This window comes from Ovis canadensis, chromosome 8 (genome assembly GCF_042477335.2).
Source record: "Ovis canadensis isolate MfBH-ARS-UI-01 breed Bighorn chromosome 8, ARS-UI_OviCan_v2, whole genome shotgun sequence".
Lineage (NCBI taxonomy): Eukaryota > Metazoa > Chordata > Mammalia > Artiodactyla > Bovidae > Ovis > Ovis canadensis.
Genome location: NC_091252.1, coordinates 68,939,165 through 68,961,720, shown reverse-complemented (window position 1 = coordinate 68,961,720; position 22,556 = coordinate 68,939,165). Strand labels below are relative to the sequence as shown.

Sequence of the window (22,556 nt, the reverse complement as noted above, 5' to 3'; positions counted from 1 at the left end):
TCCAGGCGAGAGTACTGGGGTGGGTTGCCATTTCCTTCTCTAAAGGATCTTCCTGACCCAGGGATCGAACCCGGATCTCCCTCACTGTAAGCACAAGCTTTACCGTCTGAGCCACCAGGGAAGTCCTTCCACTGAAGACAAGTTTGGTCAAGAGAACAGAATGCTCTGTATTTCAAAGTGGGTGCATTTTTCCTCTTCCTATAAGAAGCAGCACAGGATGTTTTACTTCCTCATTATTCTCTCAGAGAACCTGATTGGGCTTCTGGAGTAAAAGTTATAAAAATGTGAGGACCCTCCTAATACCGAAACCTCCTCCACACCCTGCCCCCCACCCTGTGTTTATCTTACAAGCCTGTCCTGTAATTTGGCAAACACCGCTGAGTGATCATACCAGGACTGGCTGCCTCAGTGGACTCCTACTCCAGACAAGCCTGTCTCTCCAACTTTGGGGGTTATGTGCTGACTTCAGTTCTCGACCTATCTAAAAATGTTATTGCTTTTCAGTTGTTCAGCTGTGGGTTTGTTTTTTTTGTTTTTTTTTTTTTTGGTTGAGAAAATGAGAGAGAGGACTTTGAAGTTCTAGTTATATCAGACTGGAAACACAGTGGGAGACTCTTATTTAAATTTTAATTTGAATAAGATCAAAGAAGTATATATTTTCAAATCTCTACATGGCTCATTCCACTTTTAACTTTTCTTTCAGAGCTTCCGTTATAAATTGTTATGGAAAGATTACAATCTCCTTGTAAGGAAAAAATGGATAAATGGAAATCTCTATTAAAGAGAGTTGGGAGACCAGAAGGGGAAGTTCTTATGCCCCGTGACAACAGCAGAGCCATATACAGGAAGAAGACCACTCTCTCCATTCCTGGCAAGGACTCTCTGTGGCAAGAACTCAGCCAAGGAAAAACCAGGGACTCTGTTAACGCTAGTCCTCTCAACTTCCTTTTTCTCTCTATAAAAGCATTCTCCTTCTCTTGCCCTGTGTACCATGGTGGCAGATCCCGAATCGCAATTCTCTGCTGATCCTGAATAAACCCATCTTTGCTGGAGAAATATCCCATAGTCTGTTTCGGGTCAACACCCTTGTGAAGTACTGAAGTATGTGTGTTTCTACCCACCTGGGAAGGGAAAGCCCAGAGGAGATCAGCAAGCAGAGGGAGCTTGTATTTGCTACAGACTTAAGAGGACCTGGTCAACACAAACTCTTGGCTGCTTAGGCAGTCACAGAATAAAGTTACGATAGTCCTGAAGTTTAAAAAAATAAAAATATATACTCTTCTGCAACCTGAACAATAAAAACATTGTCCAAAGTGAAATCTAAAACAAATAATCATAAGCACTAATTCTGTAAACATAAAGAAAAGTTTTCCTCAATTCACAACTAAAATTTGCCTTCTAATTTCATATAAAAATTTCTAAGCTTTTTTCTATTTTATATTATATTCCCCCTCCTCTCTCTCCCTCTATCACCTTCTTATTCTCCCTCTCATTCTTTATACTCACTCTCTACGACTTGTGTGGTTTGCAGTCTTTAAGATGGTCCACAGTAATCTGTGCCTCATATATACCCTTGGGTAAGTAAGCCCCTCCCAACAAGTGTACTGACTGGGTGATTTTTTGTGTTTTTTTTTTACATTTCTTTTTAATTAGAGGATAATTGCTTTGCAATATTGTGATGGTTTTTGCCATATATCAACATGAATTGACCATAGGTATACATGTGTCCCCTCCCTCTTGAATCCCCTTCCCATCTCCTACTCCATCCTACCCCCCTAGCTTGTCACAGAGCACCAGCTTTGGGTTCCCAGCATCGTACTTTTAATGAATATAATACAACAAAATGGATGGGCTGTCACTTTCTAGATGACATTACCAAAGACTGCGGCTTCTCTCTTGGATGGTGGGTTTTCTTGTTACCTGGGTTTGAGGGAAGCTGGATGCCAGCGTGTGAGTTTCCTTTTAGTACGACCAGGGGCCTTCACAGCAAGGAACGTATTGGGCCATAGCCAATGTGGACCTGAGGCCTGCCTGGAGCCATGTGAGCCTAGACCTTAGAACTGACTCTTTCCCCAGTTAAGCTTTGGTAATTGTGGGACAGAGGCACCTAGCCAAGCTGCCCTAGGTTTCCTGACCCACAAAAAATGTGAGATCATACAAGCTTGCTCTTAGCAGCCATTATTTTTGGGGGGGTGATTTGTCATATAGACAATGAATATTCCTCTTTGTCCTGAGTCTTCACCATTTTGAGGAAATGAAAGTGAACAAAATATGAAATTCTAATATTCACAAGGTGATAGTAATAATAACTCACTATTGAAAAGCTGTTTATTCTTCAAATTATTTACATAAACAACTAGGTGTTGAAGTTCTAAGATATATGAATTCCAGAAATTCATATGTTTAAGTTCTAACCCTCTGCACCTCAGCATGTGAGTTTATTTGGAAATATGATCATTTCAGATGTAATCAGTTAAGATGATGTCATACTGGAGTAGGATGGGCACTAAAGCCATTGACTGGTGGCCTTGTAAAAAAAGTAAAAGTTTGGGGGATTCAGACATATCCACAGAGAGAATATTGGGTGAAGACATACAGGGAGGAGACAGCTAAATACAAGGAAAGAGGCATGAACAAATCTGTCCTTCATAGCCCTCAGGAAGAGCCAATTTTGCTAACACCTTCCTCTGAAACTTCTATCCCCCAGAACCACAAGACAACACATTTCTGTTGTTTAAACCACCTAGTGTGTGGTACTTTGTTACAACAACCCTAGTAGATGGAAAGTACATGCATTTTCTTATTTGACCCTCACACAGCCCTGTAAGAAGGGGTCATTTGTCATGTAAGAGCTGTTCACATCTATGTCTGTGATGTAAAAATCACAAGGCTTTCCTGAAGCTAGCTTTTGTCATTTATTTTTAAAGTACTAAGTTCTGGGAGCCACGTGATTCACTGTGTTCTCTCTCTCTATAAATAACAGCGCTTACTCTGCTTTTCAGCAGTCGCTGGACTTCAGCATGATTCTGTCTCAGTTGCTGAACTATGTGGCCGTTTTGTTTTTCTGTGTCTCCAGAGCCAGCTCCCTGGATACCTTTATTGCAGCTGTTTATGAGCACGCAGTCATATTGCCTAATGCCACCCTTGTGCCAGTGTCTCCTGAAGAGGCCTTGGCAGTAATGAACTGGAATTTGGATCTTCTGGAGGGAGCAGTGACGTCAGCATCAAAGCAGGTACCATTTCTCAAGTGTGCTTCTGGCTCCTATGTAGAGAAAGGGTGGCATCCTCGTAGATAGAATCGCTGTCAGGGTCAATTTCACTTTTGAATGACATATGTCTCAGGGTAGCCAAGACCTTGTTTTGCAAAGTCCTCCCTGCTCCTAGTTTTTAGGGCAAAGACACTATTACATGCTTCCCTAACAGTGAGAGCAACATTTGGAAAACACAACTTGGTTATTATTCAGTTCAGTTCAGTTCAGTCGCTCAGTCGTAAGTGACAACAAATCTTAGAGGAACTTGCTAAAATTCAACTATTTTGTTGATTTTGTTGCTCTTTTCTGTTACAGGTGGAGGGTTGGAGGATAAATGGGTCAGGAATCAATAGCTATTGTTAGAGTACTGGTGTACTTTGGTGCTCTTAAGAGTCTGTAGGTTAGTTTGTAACACCAAAACAAACTTAAGTTGCAAATTACTTACCAGTGTGTATTATACACTTTATACTAATTACAAAAGTACATATGTTAGTGCTTAGTAAGTTCTTGAATTGAATGAAGGGTTAAGGTTGCATGTGTAGTTTGAATGAATGGTTGAAATAAGCTATGTGGAGAGCAGGTAAAGACAAGGGATATATAAAGTCTGATGAAAGTCATGAATGTATACATATAGCATGTATTTATCAGCATACATGCTTGTACATACAAAGATTTAAAAGGTTATTAAGAGTTCTGAGGTTTTTTTTCACCTTTAGTTCAACTGCTTCCTTAAAGGCCACACACACAGCAGCTTCCAGGGTGACTCTTCCACCAGAGTTGCCCAGGTGAGCTCAGGTTGTACCTCTAGGCCTGGCACCTTTCAGAAAACCATGTCAGAGCTCCTTTCTGAGAAATGGGGATTGCATTTGTAGGGTATGAGGTGGGGAAGGCTGGAGCAGAAGAGTGAGTGATAAGTATCCTGACATATACTCAGGCAAGACAACTAGCCAAAGGTCAGGGAAGGGGTTTATTCTGGGAAGAGTTAGGTTTATAGTTAACAACTTCAGCAGGTGGCAAGCCTGTGAGTAGCCTGGAAAAATATTAACAGCTATGAAATGATGAAAAAGTGACATAGAAATGATAACTGTGGGATTAGGAAATGAAAGTGTTTGGGCAAATAAAATAAATTATAAATATACAAAAAACAGAAGAATAAGATTAAAAAAAAAAAAGCAAATTTTGTTTCTCAGCCACTCAGGTCCTCTTGTAGGCCACCTCTTTTATTGTTCACTTATTTGAACAATATACTGATTCTGCTTCATTTGTAACAGGGTGCACATATCATTGTGACCCCAGAAGATGGCATTTATGGTTTTAACTTCACCAGGGAATCTATCTACCCATACTTGGAGGATATCCCAGACCCTCAGGTGAACTGGATCCCTTGTAATAATCCTGACAGGTAAAGAAAATGTATTATGGAGAATTTAACCATGAACATGAACTTAATCTGAGAAAACTTTGTAGATCATTGTATAAGCTTCACTATCAGCTGTAAGTTTCAGGATACTTTTATAATTTTTCATCTCCTACAAATATGTGTCTTAGGAAAGTGAACATGAAGTCAGTGCTATAAGATGACATCAGAATCTAATTCCAATGTGAATTTCCACTGCGGGAATGAATCTGGAGAGATGATAGTGTAACTTACTTAAGGTCACAGGGTTTTTGGTTAGAAAAAGAACCATATCCAAACTCTACTCTTCTGACTCCTTACCAGTGAGCAGAAAATTGCTTTCCTGTGTAGGTCTGTACTTTTAAAACAGGGTGAGAAAATAGTGAAACAGAGTCACATGTCAGCTTAATATTGAAATTTTCCCTTTCTCATCAATAAGATAGTTGGATGACATGAATGTATATGAAATTCTTAAAGCTTAAGATGAGGACCTAGGAGGTGGGTAGAGCAGAATTGAGTCAGTGGTTATTTATTTTTGAAATTTATATGGCTGTGCTGGAGCTTAGTTGCTATATGCAGGATCAAGTTCCCTGACCAGGGATTGAACCTGGGCCCCTTGCATTGGGAAGCCAGAGTCTTAACCACTGGACCACCGGGGAAGTCCCATATAAGTGGTTTAAATCAAATCTAGAATAAGAAATATGAAGTCTGATAAAAGTACACTATTACTTATAATATAAAGAAAACATATGAACTATACATTTAAGAGAATCATGTCAGTTGACTCACATTTCCAAATGCACTATTGCTAAAATTGTAGGAATTCCTGTTTTGGAAAAGCTCTCAAAACCACACGAACTAACAACTGTGTCTGCATATAGGGACACCTTGGTTTTTGACAAAGTTCAACATTATTTACCTTAATATTAACAAACTATTTTAATTGCATTTCATCGCATCACAATTATTTCTTATTTAACCATGTCCTATGCTCAAGGTTCAGTTCTAAATGACAAGCCTTCTGTTCTCACTTCCATTAGGAATTGCCTTTCTTTCTTTCTGAATGACCTTTCCCTAGAACCAAATTTCCTAGGGCCTTCTGAGAATTCCCACCAGGGTGTTGCTTTTGTTCCATTTCAAGAAGTTTGGTAGTCTTCTTTTTTTCTCATCAACCAATGACATCTCTGTCCTTGCTTTTATTTAACAGTTTTGGAATACCTATTATGTCCAAGCACAGTTCTGGACAGTGGAGTGAACAAAAAGAACTAAAAATCTTTGTCCTTTGGAGCTTATATTCAAGTGTGGAAACGGTCAATTGAAATTTAAAAAAAAGATATTTGTTTAGTTATCTATCACCTGTCAACCTATCTACAGTATGGGGTAGAGATAAATATTACAGGAAAAAATAAAACAAGAAAGATGACTATAGTGGAAAGAATGAGGTTTAAATTTTTATGTCACCAGAGGGTTTCATGGTGGTATCTAAGCAAGACTTAAAGGAAATGAGGGAGGAAGTCATATGGGTATCTGAGAAAAGAACCTTCCAGGCCAAGGGAATTCTAAATACCAATGTTCCATGGTCAGAGTGCATGTCTGGCATATTAAGAACAGCAACAAAGTTAGTGAAATGATGTGAAGAAGTGGGAGAAAAGTAGGAGATGGAGGCAGAAAGGCAGACAGATTGGAGGGCCCTGATAGTATAGGGTTCCTGGGCCATACTAATAACTTTGGTACTTAGGTGAGAAAGTAGCCATTGGTGAGTTTTGAGCAGAGAAGTGACATGCTCTGACTTCAGTTTTATAAGGATCATTTCTGTGTCCTCATGGAGACAAGACTCCAGAAAGGTCAGTAAAAATGCAGGAGATAGTTTAAAAGCTATAATGGTAAGCTAGGCAAAGAGATGCTGGTGTTTGGATGAAGATGGTAGAAGTTTGAAGAGGATTTTGAAGTGCACCAGCCCTGTTTTACCCTGTATCTCCCACCCTGTGCACATGGACAGCTCTGCGTAGAATGCCTTTTCCCCAGATGCCACATATCTAGCATGGTGTTTCCTGTAGTGGTGCATGTCTCTGAATGCATCTTAAGTCACTTCTGTCATGTTCAGCTCTGCAACCCTATGGACTATAGTCTGCCAAGCTCCTCTGTCCTTGGGATTCTCTAGGCAAGAACACTGGAGTGGGTTACCATGCCCTCCTCCAGGGGATCTTCCCAACCCAGAGATCAAACCCATGTCTTCTGTGGCTCCCACATTGCAGGCAGAATCTTTCCGCTGAACCACTAGGGAAGCCTTTGTGTAGTGGTAGGACCCAACAAATATTTGCTGAATATTTCATCTGCACTTTTTAAAAGTTAGTAAAAGTTGTCTTCCATAACGGACAGTTTTTATTATATTTTGAGAGTGAATGCTTCGTCTTAGGAAATACACTTTAATTCTTCCATTTCACCTCCTTTTCTATTCCCAGTAGACATAGGACAGAGCTCTGCATTTATTCAGTTTAGTTCAGTTGCTCAGTTGTATAGGACTCTGCAACCCCATGAACCACAGCACACCAGGCCTCCCTGTCCATCACCAACTCCTGGAGTTTATCCAAACCCATGTCCATTGAGTCGGTGATGCCATCCACCCATCTCATCCTCTGTCATCCCCTTCTCCTCCTGCCCTCAATCTTTCCCAACATCAGAGTCTTTTCAAATGAGTCAGCTCTTCGCTTGAGTTGGCTAAAGTATTGGAGTTGCAGCTTCAAAATCAGTCCTGCCAATGAATGCCCACGACTGATCTCCTTTAGGATGGACTCGTTGGATCTCCTTGCAGTCCAAGGGACTCGCAAGAATCTTCTCCAGCACCACAGTTCAAAAGCATCAATTCTTCGGTGCTCAGCTTTCTTTACAGTCCAACTCTCACATCCATACATGGCCATTGGAAAAACCATAGCCTTAACTAGATGGACGTTTGTTGACAAAGTAATGTCTCTGCTTTTTAATATGCTGTCCAAGTTGGTCATAACTTTCCTTCCAAGGAGTAAGTGTCTTTTAATTTCATGGCTGTAGTCACCACCTGCAGTGATTTTGGAGCCCCCCAAAATAAAATCTGACAGTTTCCACATCTGTTTCCCATGAAGTGATGGGACCAGATGCCATGATCTTCATTTTCTGAATGTTGAGCTTTAAGCCAACTTTTTCACTCTCCTCTTTCACTTTCATCAAGAGAACCTTTAGTGCTTCTTCACTTTCTGCCATAAGGATGGTGTCATCTGCATATCTGAGGTTACTGATATTTCTCCCAGTAATCTTGATTCCAGATTGTGCTTCCTCCAACCCAGCGTTTCTCATGATGTACTCTGCACAGAAGTTAAATAAGCAGGGTGACAATATACAGCATTGACGTTCTCCTTTTCCTATTTGGAACCAGTCTGTTGTTCCATGTCCAATTCTAGCTGTTGCTTCTTGGCCTGCACACAGATTTCTCAAGAGGCAGGTCAGGTGGTCTGGTATTCCCATCTCTCTCAGAATTTTCCACAGTTTATTGTGATCCACACATTCAAAGGCTTTGGCATAGTCAATAAAGCAGAAATAGATGTTTTTCTGGAACTCTCTTGCTTTTTCCATGATCCAGTGGATGTTGGCAATTTGATCTCTGGTTCCTCTGCCTTTTCTAAAACCAGCTTGAACATCAGGAAGTTCACGGTTCACGTTTTGCTGAAGCTTGGCTTGGAGAATTTTGAGCGTTACTTTACTAGCATGTGAGATGAGTGCAATTGTGAGGTAGTTTGAGCATTCTTTGGCATTGCCTTTCTTTGGGATTGGAATGAAAACTGACCTTTTCCAGTCCTGTGGCCACTGCTGAGTTTTCCAAATTTGCTGGTATATTGAGTGCAGCACTTTCACAGCACCATCTTTCAGGATTTGAAATAGCTCAACCGGAATTCCATCACCTCCACTAGCTTTGTTCGTAGTGATGCTTTCTAAGGCCCACTTGACTTCACATTCCAAGATGTCTGGCTCTAGATGAGTGATCACACCATCGTGATTATCTTGGTCATAAAGATCTTTTTTGTACAGTTCTTCTGTGTATTCTTGCCACCTCTTGTTAATATCTTCTGCTTCTGTTAGGTCCCTACCATTTCTGTCCCTTATTGAGCCCATCTTTGCATGAAATATTCCCTTGGTATCTCTAATTTTCTTGAAGAGATCTCTAGTCTTTCCCATTTTGTTGTTTTCCTCTATTTCTTTGCATTGATCACTGAGGAAGACTTTCTTATCTCCGTGCTATACCTTGGAACTCTGCATTCAAATGGGTATATTAAGGGTTCGGAAAATATTATGGATTAAGTGAGAAGCAGATTCAGGCTAACAGAAGCAAAATGCATTTTTAAACTCCAAATCAAAACTTGTGGTCTAATAAAGAATTTTGGAGCCTTTCTGGGTATAGCAAAGAGTCTGAACAATTAGTCTAAATGAAGACAGATTAGAATATATGCTACCGTTTCAAAATTAATATAGACAAGAGGAAAATATGCAATCAGGGCTGTTTTAGAAATCCAGAACAGTAGGCTTCTATTTGTTGTGCCTATTCTACCACTTAGAGTATTTGAAAAGATTTGAGATAAATATGTTTCAAATGGTTTAATGTCTCATATTTATATCTGTGCATTTCAGATATTAATTTAAGCAAGTGAAGGGAGATATTATTAAATGGTCATTTTATATAGATGAATTAACATAATAATTTTTAAAAGATGTTTCCTATCCTTGTTGGTTTTTTCAAGGATATGTTTTGTGGGTCTATTGCTATGGTTTTGATTATATTGCCAGCAGATGGCACCAAATTTTCATTTTTCCAACAGTTAATCACAGCTTTCTCAGGTATTCTTCAATTACCTTCTATTAGCCATTTATTATTTCAGTGTTATGCCAATAAAGAATAATATTGTTATATGTCTAAGGTCTTACTGTTCAGAATTGTGTTCTAATTGCTTTACTGGGACAACTACCGGTAACATGATAAGGAATAAAGAAATCAAGCATTGGACAAATATTTCAGTATTTCTGGTTTTCCATATAGGCTGGCACGGTTCTAGTCCAACCCTTATTACTTCTAAACTGAGCTATGATAACAGCTTCCTAATGATTCCCCATATTTATACTCTGATATTCTAGTACATTCTATGTTCTGATACCCTAGGAATCTTGAAGAAAATTCATATCATGTGACTTCTGTTCTCAAAACATTTAATAGTACCTCTTTGTTACATTTGGAAACGATTTCTTAACCTCTTGTGCAGAGCTCTTCTCCTATGACCCAAAATGCATCTCTAAAATTCCCTTTTTCCCCCCTAAAGATGCTTTTGCTCCAGAGAGAGTGGCTAGTTTCCTGAACAAGATTTCCCTTTTCTACTGCCAAGGCTTTTTTCCCACTTAAAAAAAAGTGAGGTAAAATACACATTACATACAATTTACCATCTTAGCCATCCTTAAATGTAGTCAGTGGTATTAAGTGCATACACGTTGTTGTGCAGCCATCATGTCCTCCTTCTCCAGAGCTCTTTTCATCAAGCAAAACTCAAACTCCATACCCATTAAACAGGCACTCCTCTTGTGCAGCACATATGCTGAAACTGGAACAAGACAGAGAAGATTAGCATTGCCCCCCACCCAGGGATGGCATGAAAATCCCTGAAGCGTTCCATATTTTTGGAAATGAAAGGGGGGACTTTATAACCGATACCACAGAAATACAAGGGATCATAAGAACAATTATATGCAACAAATTGGACAACTTGGAAGAAACAGATGAAGTCCTAGAATTAAGTAGAAAGATAGGATTCCCAGTGCCTTCCTCCCATAATCATCTTACTTCCAAGATGTTGTTCTTTCATTCAGAATACTTTTTAATGCCATTTTTCTTCCAGCATGGGTTCAGCAAACAGGAGATATGGGTGTTTGTCCCATAATATCTATAAGATGTGATATACATTATGAAGTGAAAGTCATTCAGTCGTGTCTGACTCTTTGCGACACTAGGGACTGTAGTCCGCCAGGCTTCTCTGTCCATAGACTTCTCCTGGCAAGAACACTGGAGTGGGTAGCCATTCACTTCTTCAGGGGATCTTCCCAACCCAGCTCCCCTACATTGCAGGTGCATTCTTTACCAGCTGTGTGACCAGGGAAGCCTAAGTGGAGCATATAAATAAATGTATTAATTATAGATGATGATAAATGCTATAAAAAAATGCATAGCCCAGAATCTCATCATAGAATAGTTTTCTACAAATTGCCACAAACATGTACTTCTTCTGAAGTTTCTTGTTTGAATCTTCCCTTTCTATCTATGCTATTTAGAATTTATTTTTGTGTTTACATATATATTCAAGAAACTATCATTCTGAATTTTATTAAAAGCTAAGCTTTATGTTTTTTTCCTCTTCCAATGAATATATAACAGATTTGGTCACACGCCAGTGCAACAAAGACTCAGCTGTCTGGCCAAGGACAACTCCATCTACATTGTGGCAAATATCGGGGACAAGAAGTCATGCAATGCCAGTGACCCTCAGTGTCCCCCTGACGGTCGTTATCAATACAATACTGATGTGGTGTTTGATTCTAAGGGAAAACTGGTGGCACGCTACCGTAAGGTAGAATTTATCTGCAAATAATTCAATTACTGAATGCTTAACAAAATAAAGTGAACAAGAATGGAAACAATCATTATTGCTGATAATAAGCTTATTTTAAAAACAGTATAAACAAAGTATAGAAAGTAATGATTATTTGTGATAAGGTCTTAGAAAAAGGATATTTCCTGTATATTTAGGAACACAGGAGTGTGTCATTAGAAGTGTGTGGGAGTCAGTAGGAGTGACCTGCCTTGAAATAGAATGTTGCCTTTTGGACTTTGTCTTTTTTTTTTTTTAATGATGGATGGTCATTTTCCTTTTCTAAAAAACATTCACTTATTCACTTTTGACTGCACTGGGTCTTCATTGCTGCATGTGGGTTTTTCCTAGTTATGGTGAGCGGAGGTTTCTCCTTGTTGCAGTGTGCAGGCTTCTTATTGCAGTGGCTTCTGTTGCAGAGCACGGGCTTTAGAGCACTGGCTCCGTAGCTGTGGTGCATGGACTTGGTTGCCCTGTGGCATGTGGAATCTTCCTGGACCAGGGATTGAACCAACAGAGAAGCCCTGCATTTTGTACTTTTAATGACATGACCTGGCAAAGGGTAAAGCTAGAATGAAAAACTTACCAGTCTTGTTTTCAAAGAGAAAAGGAGCAAAGTTCTTTGTCTGCAGAAAATTGTTAAGTGTTCTTGGCAAATAGAAGCTATCTATCATTTCTCTTTTATGTCTTGTATAATAATATGCAAGAAGTTGTTAATAAATAAGGATTTCTTTATATATATATCTATCAAATGTGGAACCTGAGCCAAAGGTTCCTATCAGCATAGTCATCTCTAATTCTCTAACGTTCTTTCCCTATGGAGACAGCGGTCGTAGATGAGGTTGGCACAGTTTAATAAATGTGAGCTTGAACTTTTTTAGATGTCATGACATCTGGGCCAACTTCTTTAAAGAGGTTTTCCCCCCCCCCATCATCTTCTGTTTATCGCAGCAAAACCTTTTCTTGAATGAAGATCAATTCAATGCACCTAAGGAACCCGAGGTCGTGACTTTCAACACCACCTTTGGAAAGTTTGGCATTTTCACGTGCTTTGATATTCTCTTCCATGATCCTGCTGTGACTCTGGTGAGAGATTCCCGTGTGGACACCATACTCTTCCCAACAGCTTGGATGAATGTTTTGCCACATTTGTCAGCTATTGAATTCCACTCAGCTTGGGCTATGGGCATGAAAGTCAACTTCCTAGCATCCAATCTACATTACCCCTTGAAGAAAATGACAGGTAATGTGTAGTCTTTAAGATTTTGATGTAATCAAAAAGGAAAAAAAAAAACACTATGTTTTCTAGCTAGCATGTACTCCTTAACAAAATTCCTCCAACTGTTAATGTTTGTGTATCTAGCTGGTGACATGCTGTACAAGCCATCTCAACCCAAATTGTTTCATAAACTGGTTTAATTTTATTTAACTTAAATATACACTTTTTCTTTTTTTCAAAATTCACCACTTCTTGACTTCTTCATGTCATACTTTACTGGATTTCATCTCATCTGTCTGACTTTATCAGCATATTTTACTGAAATTAATGAAAGATACAGCCTAGAAGAAGTAAAATGTTCATGTGAGTTTAGAATATAGCACCCATGCAACTCCTTTTGGTTTTACTGTTTTAAATGCCATTTCCAGGGAGTGGCATCTATGCACCTGATTCCCCACGAGTATTTCATTATGATATGAAGACAGAGGAGGGAAAACTTCTCCTTGCACAACTGGACTCCCACCCACACCCCACGCCGGTGGTGAATTGGACTTCCTATGCCAGTGGTGTAGAAGCCCACTCAATGGGAAACCAGGAATTTACAGGCACCGTCTTTTTTGATGAATTCACCTTCTTGGAGCTCAAAGAAATTGGAGGAAATTACACAGTTTGTCAGAGAGATCTCTGCTGTCATCTAAGTTACAAGATGTCTGAGAAAAGATCAGATGAAGTTTACGCCCTGGGAGCATTTGATGGACTACATACTGTTGAAGGAAGCTATTATTTACAGGTAATGATTGTTTTGGTGGCAAGGGAATTACTGGATAAAACACAGGACACCCAGTTAAGTATGAATTTCAAAAAACAATGGATTACTTTTATTATGAGTATGTCCTATTTTGGTGTTTATGTGTATACTAAAAAAATTGGCTGTTTACTTGAAATTTCCCTTTAGTTGGGTATCCTTAATTTTTATTTTCTAAAACTTTCGATCTTAGATGTCAGTCCAATTCTTGCTCATTTTGGCAAACATTTCTTGAATGCCCAACACATACCAGATATATATTCAGCACTAATGAGATGAAGATGAGTAAGTATGGACTCTCCCCTTTAGGAATTTAGTAGCAGAGTAAGACAGATGACCATAGTTTCAGTATAGGTTGGCATGTGATTGAACAAAGAAGGCACATTTTGCTGTAAGAATACTAAAGAGCTACATTTAGTCTAATTTGGAGATCCAGGAAAGTTTCTGAAGACATGATGCTTGAGTTTATGCTATTTTATCCAGGTGAAAAAAAGTGGGAGGGAATTCAAGATAGGATGAAGAGCCTGAGCAAGGCGGTGGATGTGTCAAAAAGCAGGGTATACAGAAATGAGCAAACAGTTGAGTCACTAAAGTGTTAGCATAAGAAGCAAGGATGGATGGAAGATGAGCATAGAGCCAGGATCATACCCTGCAGGACCTTACCTGTCATTCCTAAGATGGGGACTTTGTTCTATCAGTGATGGTTTCTGCCAGAAGGTGTTCCGCAAGGGAATGATGCTGTCAAGACTGTTTATGAGTACATCGTTTTGGTTGCACTGTGGATCATGAAACATAGGGCAAAATGGCTAGTTGTATTATTAAAATAGTCCTACTAGGGCTTCAACCAAGATTGTGTTCATATGAATAGAATCAGGATGTGGAGTCAAGAAATATTTAGAAAACTAATCTTAGTAGCTGATTTGAGATGAAACAGGAAAGCAGAATGAAGGGTCTAGAATGTACCAGGTTTCTGGCAAGAATGGCTGGATGAATGGGATGCTTTGATGGATCAGGATTTGAGAGGAGGAGTAAACTGGATGGTAGTGGGAGAGATGGTAAATTCAGCTTTGGATGTGTGGGCTTTTCATTACTTTGGGGATATTCAGTTGTATCCAATAAGTTATTGAATGTAATATGACACTTAAGGGAGATATTAGATTTAGAAATAGTTTTGAGAATTAGCAGGAAAAAAGTTGTGATAAACCCACAAGAAAGAGTGAATTGCAAAAACTGACTAATGGTAAAGAATAGTGAGCTAAAGGTGAAATCTTTTTTGAAGCTCCTGTGTTTGGGCAGGAAATAAACAGAAGAACAGGAACTTGCAATTATGATTGAGAAATAAAGGAGCATTTAAAGAGAACTTTTATCAAAGGTAAGGTAAGTAGGGACTCTCAGAAGGAGGAAACTGAAGTGTATTTGTGCAATAGGTTTACCATTATTGCATGAATAATATATAATTTTGTTGGAATCTCCTGGGCTCAGAATGATAGAGTGAAAGACAGATTACAGTGGGTTGAAAAGTGAGAGGTAAGTGAGGATATTGAAAGAATGAGTGAATATTTTCTTCTTCAAAAAGTGTATCTGATTCAGGAAGAAAGGAAACAAGATAGGAGCTAGACAGAGACTCATGGTAATGCTGTTTCTGTTTTGCCAATAGATGAAACAAACTTGATTATCTTTGTAGGCCTAAGAGAAAGAGCAACAAAAAAGGAAAGGATGAAAATATGGGAGGAATCAATATTCCTTCTCAGAGCTCTGAGGTGCTAGAAGAAAGGGGGAAAAAATGCTATCAAGAACACAGGTAGAAAAAGTCCAATGATTGGAAACTAGTTTAAAAAATTATGTTGTAGAAGAGTAGCTATTGCCACATGAATATTATCATATATTACATGGCATATTGACATATATTGCATTATTTTCTTGGTACATATGTCTGGTATTTTATTGCCATATTGCTTTTTAAAATAAAAAAATTGATATATTATTTTTTATTATTTGTGATCTATTTTTAAGTTTAAAGAAATGATTATAAAACAACATAGCATTCTTTCGATTCTTCGTCTCTTTTCCCTGCTTCCCTCTCAGTCTTATCTGCCTCTCTGCCTGCCCCAGAGTCTTGACTCCACTTGAGGGGATCAGCCATAGGTCTCTTCTTAGTGTTGGGAGGTTGCTTAGTGCTCCAAGTAAAACCAAGAAGCTCTCTGTTATTATTGCTGAACAGTGATCCTTCAGCTAAGCCACTGGTGCCAGACAGGTTTTTAAATTTAAAATTCTAAATTTAGAAAATTTCTTCACATGTATGATGACTTTTTTTTTCTTTCTTTCTTTTTAACTGAAACTGTTTGAAAACTTTGAGCATGTGGTTGATACTTGCCAACTTTAAGCTTCATGGGCGGACAGTCTAGCTGGGCTTTTTACTAGAAGAATCCCTGAAGCAAGTGTCTTTAGAGACTTCCTTTGGGGATGATTCAGTTTCCCATATTTCAAAATTTTTCTAATCCTTTACTGAATAAGTTTGCTTAATTTAGCAAATAAAAATACAGGGTGCCCCAATAAATTCAAAATTCAGATAAACACAGATTAAAAAAATATATGTCCAGGTAATAGTTAGGGACATATTTATACTAAAAACTGGTTTTGGTATTTTTAGTTTACCTAAACTTCATATTTAACTGGGACTCCTGTCCTGTAATTTATTAGGAAACCCTATCCCTGAAGGAAAAAATGCCTTTTTAACAGAATGTAGAGAATCAACAGCTGACTCATTGTAAAAGTCCCTGAAGCTGGGAAAGATTGAGGGCAGAAGGAGAGGAAGGTGTCAGAGGATGAGATGGCTAGATGGCATCACCAATGCAATGGACCTGAACTTGGGCAAACTTTAGAAGATGGGGAGGGACAGAGAGGTCTGCCTTGCTACAGCCCATGGGGTCACAAAGAGTTGGGAATGAGTGGGTGACTGAACAAGAAGAGAATCAAGTTGGGGAAATGCAGGGTAGAAGGGCAGGGTATCACTATTCAGCATGACTCATTCAAAACATCCCCTTACTAAGTCTTTCAGAGTCTCCATCTAAACATTGTCTTCTTTACCCTCTCTGGTAATAAAGGTTCCATCTTTTACTGGAACTGGGGAAGGGTAGTTGCCCATCCATGTCTGGAGACTCATCATTGAGGCACTCTTAACAACTTCCTACAAGTTTTCCTTTCATTAAGCACCCCGACATACTCTCAGGTACTGAGGTACCTACTGCTCCTGGAGATGGAATCTTTTGAGTATTCTGCAGTGTCAAAGCAAAAATGAAAGTCACTCAGTCATGTCCAACTCTTTGTGACCTCATAGGTTGTAGCCCACCAGACTTTTCTGTCCATGGAATTATCCAGGCAAGAATACTGGAGTAGGTAACTATTCCCTTCTCCAAGGCATCTTCCTGACCCAGGGACCCAACTGCACTGCAGGCAGATTCTTTACCATCTGAGCCACCAGGAAGCCCATTCTGCAATGTGGACAGGTTGATTCTAGGCTTTCTTCATGCTAATCAGGAGACTCCATTTCGATACCTAGGTTGGGAAGATCCCCTGGAGAAGGGTATGGCAACCCACTCCAATATTCTTGCCTGGGAAATCCCATGCACAGAAGAGACTAGCAGGCTACAGTCCATGGTATTGCAGAAGAGTTGGACACAACTTAGTAACAAACCTTCCAAATATTCCTTTGTACATATGTACCACATCTTTTTATCCAATAGTCTATTAATAGGCATGTGAGTTGCTTCCTCAGTTACCATTTTTGTGTCAATACCCAAACTTCTAAACTTTTGTTATAGTCTGTCTTCCTCCTGTTCTCCTAATCTTATGGGTCCATGTCCTCCACAATAACAATGACAATGTTTTAGTAGGATTGCAAGGGAACAAAATAGAAGCATATATTCACCTTTATGTGAAAGTTATTTGTATCCCATCTTGACCCCCTTGCTCAAAAATACTTGCTCTCCAACTTCAAATATGGAAGGAGGAAGACCAGTTAAGGGCCATTGCTTTAATCAGGCAATAAATGAAGGTAGCTTGGAGTAAAATTTTGACGATGCAGTATAGATGGAGATAAATGAAGAAGGTTCTTCCTTTTGGGGGTTTTGCATCCACATGGTGAGATGATTCACACACTTAGATTTACATGCAGGTAGCTTTGTAATATAGTGTAGTATACTGTAACTAAGTAGGATAACGAAAGCGCTTTCAGCCCTTGCTCAGGTGTAGGGTATGTGATTCCTCCAGCTCATGAATTGTCTCTAGATCAACTCTAGGTTTCTCTACAACTTTAAAGTTCCTTCATTGTTAGAAATAGGTGATAAGATAGAAATTAAACTAGTGTCTAAACTTTTTAGAAATAATTGAACACTCTTGATTACTATAAGCGTGGCTAACTTGAAAACAATAAGGTATAATTGTTCATGGCTATAGACCAAAGACCTATTATTTCTTTACATGGTTTAATCTTTTTACAGTGAACTGCAGAAATAGATGTAAGAGATGCAGGTTTGATCCCTGGGTCGGGAAGATCCCCTGGAGGAGGGCACAGCAATCCACTCCAGTATTCTTGCCTGGAGAATCCCATGGACAGAGGAGCCTTGTGGGCTTATGGTCCATAGGGTCACAAAGAGTTGGACACAACTGAAGTGACTTGCCATGTACACAGAAAGCACTAGGGCCTGAAGTTCTCCCACCACCACCTTTTTTTTTTTTTTTTTGGCTAATTGCAGTAGTATTCAGCAACGAAGCAGATTAGTCTAATGAGGAAGCAATATTATAACAAACATTATAAACAAAAGGACATAGACATGTTTTTCTAGATCAAGAGAGTGTCTCAATTGGCTTTCCTAAGATGTAACTGTTTTTAAACTGACTATTCTCTTATTCTGTTCCTAGATTTGTACTCTGCTGAAGTGTAAAACAACAGACTTACACACTTGTGGTGACTCAGTTGAGACTGCTTCCACCAGGTTTGAAATGTTCTCCCTCAGTGGCACGTTCGGAACCCAGTATGTCTTCCCAGAGGTGCTGCTGAGTGAAATTCAGCTTGCACCTGGAGAATTTCAGGTACAAATCATTGCTTAATATTGATAAATCGTTTTATGTAAGAAGAAGCATGTTTTGAATAGAAAATCTGCCCAAGTGCTTGCAAATATCATTAAAATCTTCATTTGGAGAGAGTAAAATTGGACTTAGGGCTCATCAAGGACATGGAGCACATGGAATCTCTTGTCTAAAGATCCTTTAGAGCAGCAGTCCCTAGACTTTTTGCCACCAGGGACTGGTTGGAGAAGACTCTTGAGAGTCCCTTGGACTGCAAGGAGATCGAACCAGTCTATCCTAAAGGAAATCAGTCCTGACTATTCATTGGAAGGACTGATGTTGAAGCTGAAACTCCAATATTTTGGCCACCTGATGCGAAGAGCTGACTCATTTGAAAAGACCCTGATGCTGGGAAAGATTGAGGGCAGGAGGAGAAGGGGACAACAGAGGACGAGATGGTTGGATGGCATAACCGACTCAATGGACATGGATTTGGGTGGACTCCGGGAGTTGGTTATGGAGAGGGAGGCCTGGCATGCTGCGATTCATGGGGTTGCAAAGAGTTGGACATGACTGAGTGACTGAACTGAACTGAACTGAACTGGTTTCATGGAGAACAATTTTTCCACGGACCATCAGGGGAGTAGGGAGAATGGTTTTGGGATGCAACTGAACAACAACAAGAAAGCACACTTACTGTGCACTTTATTTCTTTTATTATTACATCATTTCCACCTCAGATCATCAGGCATTAGATCCTGGAGGTTGGGGACCCCTATTTTAGAGAACAACTAGTGTAAAGAAATATATTTTACTGTGGGGACTTCAGGGAGTGGGCTGGACGGTTTTAGGTCTGTCGAGTAGAAAGAAGACTAGAGAAGAGTGGCAGGACCAGTCGTACCAGAGGAAGCCTCCTTGTTTAGGGGAGAGATGGCCTAGGACAGTTGAAAAGAATTATTTTTGTGGTGTGTTCGAAGGCCCTGGGTGACCATCCAGAAAAGGAAAGAAAGAAAAGCTGAAAGAGAATTGGATAGTGGCTGAACTGGCAAGAAGCAAGCCTTTTAAAAAGAATATGCCAGAAATAATTTCTTCCTGCACAAGTGTTCTGTTCAGCCACATTCTCCCACTGACTTTACCTGCAGGTGCCACTCTTACTCCCCTTTCTTGGTCCAAACAGTTACCATGGGGAGTTGAGGACAGTGAGCAGATAGGAAGGCTGTGGTGAGTGAATATGAGGGATGATAGAAGCTCAGCTCAATGGCCCCTTAGTCAAGTCCTCCTGATCCTTTGGAGGAGTCTTTCTTGCCTGAGAGAACAAGAGTTCTCTCATATATTCTCAAATCAATTGTTTTTGTGTTTATTAACTCATGGGATGCCTTCTCAGATGAGTAAATTATAAGATGTAGAATACAGACATTTCAGTAAGTACCAGTTCTATAGCTCCAATTTTTCTCTATAACTTTTCAAGTATTTCAGATGGAGTAGAATATGGCCATTATTTTCAATGTTTCTTCATCCAGTTGTACCGAATTTTACTGAAAGTTATTCTCAATCAGCTTCCCTGTGTTTTAATTAGGTATCAAGTGATGGATGCTTGTTCAGCCTGAAGCCAACATCTGGACCTGTTTTGACGGTGACTCTCTTTGGAAGGTTATATGAGAAGGATAGTGCACCAAATGCTTTATCAGACCTCACAACAAAAGCGCTAAGGGTAATGTTCATAGTTATAATACCTATTGTGTACTCATTAGATTGGTAGAATATTTAAACTTTCTATTTTTACTTTGGATAATTTAAAAAATAACTAATATGAAAAGAAGAATGATTCTGGGGTTTTGATAATAGTACTCACGATCATTCATATCAATGAATTGCTAATACATTTTTTTCTCTGGTTTAGAAACATACACACACACATGCCAGACAATATAAAGTAGATAAAGTGATAAAATTTTGAAAAAGAACAACAGTTATACCCATCTGTTAGGGTTTTTTTTTTTTTTTAGTGAGAATTAAATAAGTTACTACAGTTAAAGTGCTTAGACAACTTCTCAGCTCATGGTAAGTATTGTATATATGTTAACTTTTACAATGATATGGGACTGTCACAGGAAAACCAATTGTGATGTATTTATTACTAAACTCCTATCATCCCTGATTGTTTAAAGTGTATATATTTTCTAATAGTTCAGCTACTCTGTATATGTTGATTAGAAGGTCAATAAACTCAAAAGCCAATTGGGTGTGGCTTGATAACTAGCACTAATGTATCCCAGAGAGCAGCTGAGCTTACATCTAGAAATCTAGAGAGCCTGAAAAATTTTTATGTGCTTTTCAGTGGTGATTGACTGCCTATTTAGAGCTTTGCCTGTCTTGTCAACCTGTAAGCAAATTAATAGGGTGACTATAAAGTAGATGTTTGGCAAATCTGGCTTCTTAATGGCCTGTGAGCTAAGAAAGGTTTTCAGGTTTATGGAGACTTGAAAAAGAAAATTAAAAGAAGACTAACATTTTGTGACACATGAAAATCATTTGAAATTCAAATTTCAGTCTCCATACCTAAAGTGTTATTGAAGAAAGCAATGTTCATTTGTTCAGTACTGGTGGTGTTTTTCATGCTGCACTTGTGGAGTTGAGTAGTTGTGATGGAGACTGTATAGACTACATGGCCAATGTAACTGAAAGTATTTACTACCTTTACAGAGAAACACTGCTATCTCCTGCTCTAAAGTATTAAAGAACAATGCATCTTAATACTGAAAACAGTAAGGGCAAATTATCCTTGAGTCTTTTTCTTATTCTTCCACCCAAAGAGAAATAAAGTATTTTCATTTGCTTTCTGTATATTAACATCACAAAAAGATTACCTTGATTAACTTATGACCAAATATGTCTAATAGGCTAATACCCCAAACAAATGAATATAATTTTATAAATATGATTAATATTCAATCATTCTAAGATACCACATCACAGTCTTTTGTTGCATTTGTTATTTACTGACATTTCTGAAAGAAATAATATTTTTTATTTTATTTTTTAATTAAAAAATTTTAATAAAAGTATAATTGCTTTATAATGTTGTGTTAGTTTTTAGTTTCTAGTTATTAAATTTTCCTGAAGATCATTTAAGAACTGCTCATGTTAATATACTGTCTGATATTTTTTTCCTGTGACAAATTTGCTACATTGTCTTAAAATGATTTTTTTAAAAAATTAAACATTGCAGCAGTGAATTTACTCTAAAAAATGACATTTACTACATTCATACCCAGCTCTGGATATTTTCACTCTGGATTTCTTTAATGCATGTAGATTTTTTTAATGATAGTTTTGATGTGCTTTTTAACTGTAATTTTTATTTCTTCTGCTTAAAGTATTTGTGATGCTCACTTGATACCAAGAGCTCAATCCAAAGACAGAAGCATGAAAAGTAAATAAGGTCTAACGTGAAACAATGCTGAATTGGAAGGAGGAAAGAAAAAACCAGAGGAGGAAAACCGTGAGGATTCTCCATAATTTAATAAAAATTTGGCACTTTCTTTAAAAACTAAAAATGAAGGCTCTTAAAATGGATGATAATGCAAAAGACACGTGTTCATTCATACATTTGCACGCACACACACACAGATATACCCCAACGACTATACACAGAGGCCCTAGCACTTATGAAGGGGCACCTAGTTGGACACAGGTGCAGATTAAAATGTGAGTCGGTGTTGTTTGTGCTTCTAGAAAAGTGCTTATGGGAGAAAGGTTTGTTTGGGTATGGTGATCTCAAACAGGAAACACTATGCATCTCTTCAAAAGCCAACAAGCAAAAATGCTATCCTACAGGAAAATGAGCCTGCTTACACTTGGAGGTCTGAGTTCTTCTGCTCCACAGTCTCATGTTCCTTCAGCCTCCAGGCATGGCAGGAGCACTTGGCTGCTGTATGTACTTTCTAGTCATAGTTCACAACTTGGTAAATTTCAACGGCCAGGGTTAAAGACTTCATGAGCTTTCCTAACAATGGACTGTGGTTTTGGCTTAATCTTAGAAAACTTAGATTTCCTACAGTCAAACATTTCCTGGGCAGGGATGCTGGAGAAAGCAAGGGCTCCTTGACCTGATTCATACCCCGTGGGGACATGAATGGTGTTAGGGCCAATGGGACTCTGT

General features: G+C 38.8%; 1 protein-coding gene and 1 non-coding gene across 7 annotated transcripts; both read left to right on the top strand.

Moving 5' to 3' along the window:
• Positions 1 to 703: 703 nt before the first annotated feature.
• VNN1 (vanin 1) lies at positions 704 to 21,951 on the top strand. 6 transcript variants are annotated; one of them, XR_011258614.1, is made up of 10 exons: positions 704 to 3,233; positions 4,523 to 4,653; positions 11,090 to 11,282; positions 12,255 to 12,546; positions 12,951 to 13,312; positions 18,248 to 18,418; positions 19,971 to 20,105; positions 20,401 to 20,455; positions 21,098 to 21,159; positions 21,801 to 21,951. XR_011258614.1 is itself a non-coding variant. In XM_069598431.1 (9 exons), exons 1-8 carry the CDS (start codon positions 3,021 to 3,023, stop codon positions 21,146 to 21,148), a joined length of 1,548 nt encoding a protein of 515 aa, XP_069454532.1. In that variant the 5' UTR covers positions 704 to 3,020; the 3' UTR covers positions 21,149 to 21,159; positions 21,801 to 21,951. The 6 variants fall into 6 exon arrangements, 4 of the variants coding, with proteins under 4 accessions (XP_069454532.1, XP_069454531.1, XP_069454533.1 ...); XR_011258613.1 differs by having other exon boundaries at positions 21,772 to 21,951; XM_069598431.1 differs by lacking the exon at positions 20,401 to 20,455.
• On the top strand, positions 10,232 to 10,340 carry LOC138445474 (U6 spliceosomal RNA). Its single transcript, XR_011258906.1, has one exon. It is a non-coding gene; the product is annotated as a U6 spliceosomal RNA (small nuclear RNA).
• Positions 21,952 to 22,556: the final 605 nt, after the last annotated feature.

Bases quoted from the DNA above. Each gene is read 5' to 3' on its own strand.
- VNN1 (XM_069598431.1), top strand. From the start codon at position 3,021: ATGATTCTGTCTCAGTTGCTGAACTATGTGGCCGTTTTGTTTTTCTGT. The intron at 4,654-11,089 runs GTAAAGAAAATG...AATATATAACAG, and splicing joins CCTTGTAATAATCCTGACAG to ATTTGGTCACACGCCAGTGC. The intron at 13,313-18,247 runs GTAATGATTGTT...TTCTGTTCCTAG, and splicing joins AAGGAAGCTATTATTTACAG to ATTTGTACTCTGCTGAAGTG.